Here is a 1584-nt window from a genome sequence, read left to right as displayed (position 1 = left end):
GAATACTCCCTGACTCTCCTCAGAAGTGCATCAGCAAAATGGAGGAGGAGACCTACAGGTGACTGGGCAACCCATACGCAACTCTGCTGGCCGGCTGTTTGCCCCCCATGACAGCACACACTTCCTAGGCACAGCACAGCTGACATTTGGGTAAAGCCTGATGCCAGATTTATTGAGGGTTGACATTCAAAGGATACCTAGATATGTTACATACATGGATGTAGACAAAGAAACATTTGAGTGAGTGATTTCTTTTGTATGTATTCATTAGCACACTTCATCCTATGATTGAACTGCACTGTTGCCAGACAGGCTCAGGTGACGCAAGTATACTTTGAACTGTTGAATCCCTGCATGTTTCTTTTAGATGCAGATCACTGCAGTGACTGCCCAGAGGACCAGCATCCAAGCAGGAACCAGGATCGCTGTATCCCCAAAGTCATAACCTTTTTGTCCTATGAAGAGCCCCTGGGAATCGTTCTGGCTTCTTCTGCTCTGCTGCTCTCCACCATCACACTTGTGCTCATGTGGAGCTTCATTCAGCACAGGAACACCCCCATTGTCAAAGCCAACAACTGGAACATCACCTGTGCCCTGCTGTTCTCCCTGCTGTGTTGCTTCCTCTGCACATTTCTGTTCTTTGGCCAGCCCAGAAAGGCATCCTGCATTCTCCGGCAGACCTTGTTTGCCATCACCTTCACTGGGGCTGTTTCTTCAGTCATGGCCAAAACCCTCACTGTGGTCCTGGCCTTCATGGCCACCAGACCAGCCAACAGGATGAGGAAATGTTTAGGGAAGAGATTGGCCATGTCCGTCATCGTGGTGTGTTGTCTGATCCAAACTGGCCTCTGTGCAATGTGGCTGGCAGTGTCTCCCCCCTTCCCAGAGCTTGACACACACTCCCTGATAGGTCAGATCATAGTGCAGTGCAATGAAGGCTCAACCTTCGTGTTCTCCACTGTACTGGGCTACATGGGATTTCTGGCCCTTGTCAGCTTTGTGGTGGCTTTTTTGGCCAGAAGACTACCTGATACTTTCAATGAGGCCAAGCTGATCACCTTCAGCATGTTAGTCTTTTGCAGTGTTTGGGTGTCCTTTGTGCCAGCCTACCTGAGCACCAAGGGGAAATACATGGTGGCTGTGGAGGTCTTCTCCATCTTGGTCTCTAGTGCTGGATTGTTGGGTTTCATCTTTCTCCCCAAATTCTTCATTATTGTGTTGAGGCCCCAGCTGAACACCAAGGAGAACTTAGTAAGGAAAAAGAACTTTGTTACCTGACTGAATTGCTTGAGTACCTTCATCCGTAGCCTTGTGCATGAACCCCTTGAGATATGTCCATTGTTTTATAGGAACTTATGTGACTTCCTTCTATAGTCCCAACTGTTCCACTTGGACATAATCCTGAGATTCATTTCAACTTTCACCAATCTGACATTTCAGGGTCCATCTAATTTCTCGTTCCTTCCTTCTCCTCCAAAGTGTAATCATCTACTTTAGTTATCCTAAGCTGTTTGTAACTGCTCAAAAAATAATAAATGATTATGATGATGGTGAACTGCTTCTTTAAATTGATTGATTGATTGA

General features: G+C 46.7%; 1 protein-coding gene across 1 annotated transcript; it reads left to right on the top strand.

Moving 5' to 3' along the window:
• Positions 1-354: 354 nt before the first annotated feature.
• On the top strand, positions 355-1278 carry LOC136653894 (vomeronasal type-2 receptor 26-like). Its single transcript, XM_066630768.1, has one exon. It carries the CDS (start codon positions 355-357, stop codon positions 1276-1278), a length of 924 nt encoding a protein of 307 aa, XP_066486865.1.
• The last annotated feature ends 306 nt before the right edge of the window (positions 1279-1584 follow it).

This window comes from Tiliqua scincoides, chromosome 5, assembly GCF_035046505.1.
Source record: "Tiliqua scincoides isolate rTilSci1 chromosome 5, rTilSci1.hap2, whole genome shotgun sequence".
NCBI lineage: Eukaryota > Metazoa > Chordata > Lepidosauria > Squamata > Scincidae > Tiliqua > Tiliqua scincoides.
The sequence above is the reverse complement of the archived record's forward strand: the minus strand, read 5'-3'. Positions and strand labels throughout refer to the sequence as shown.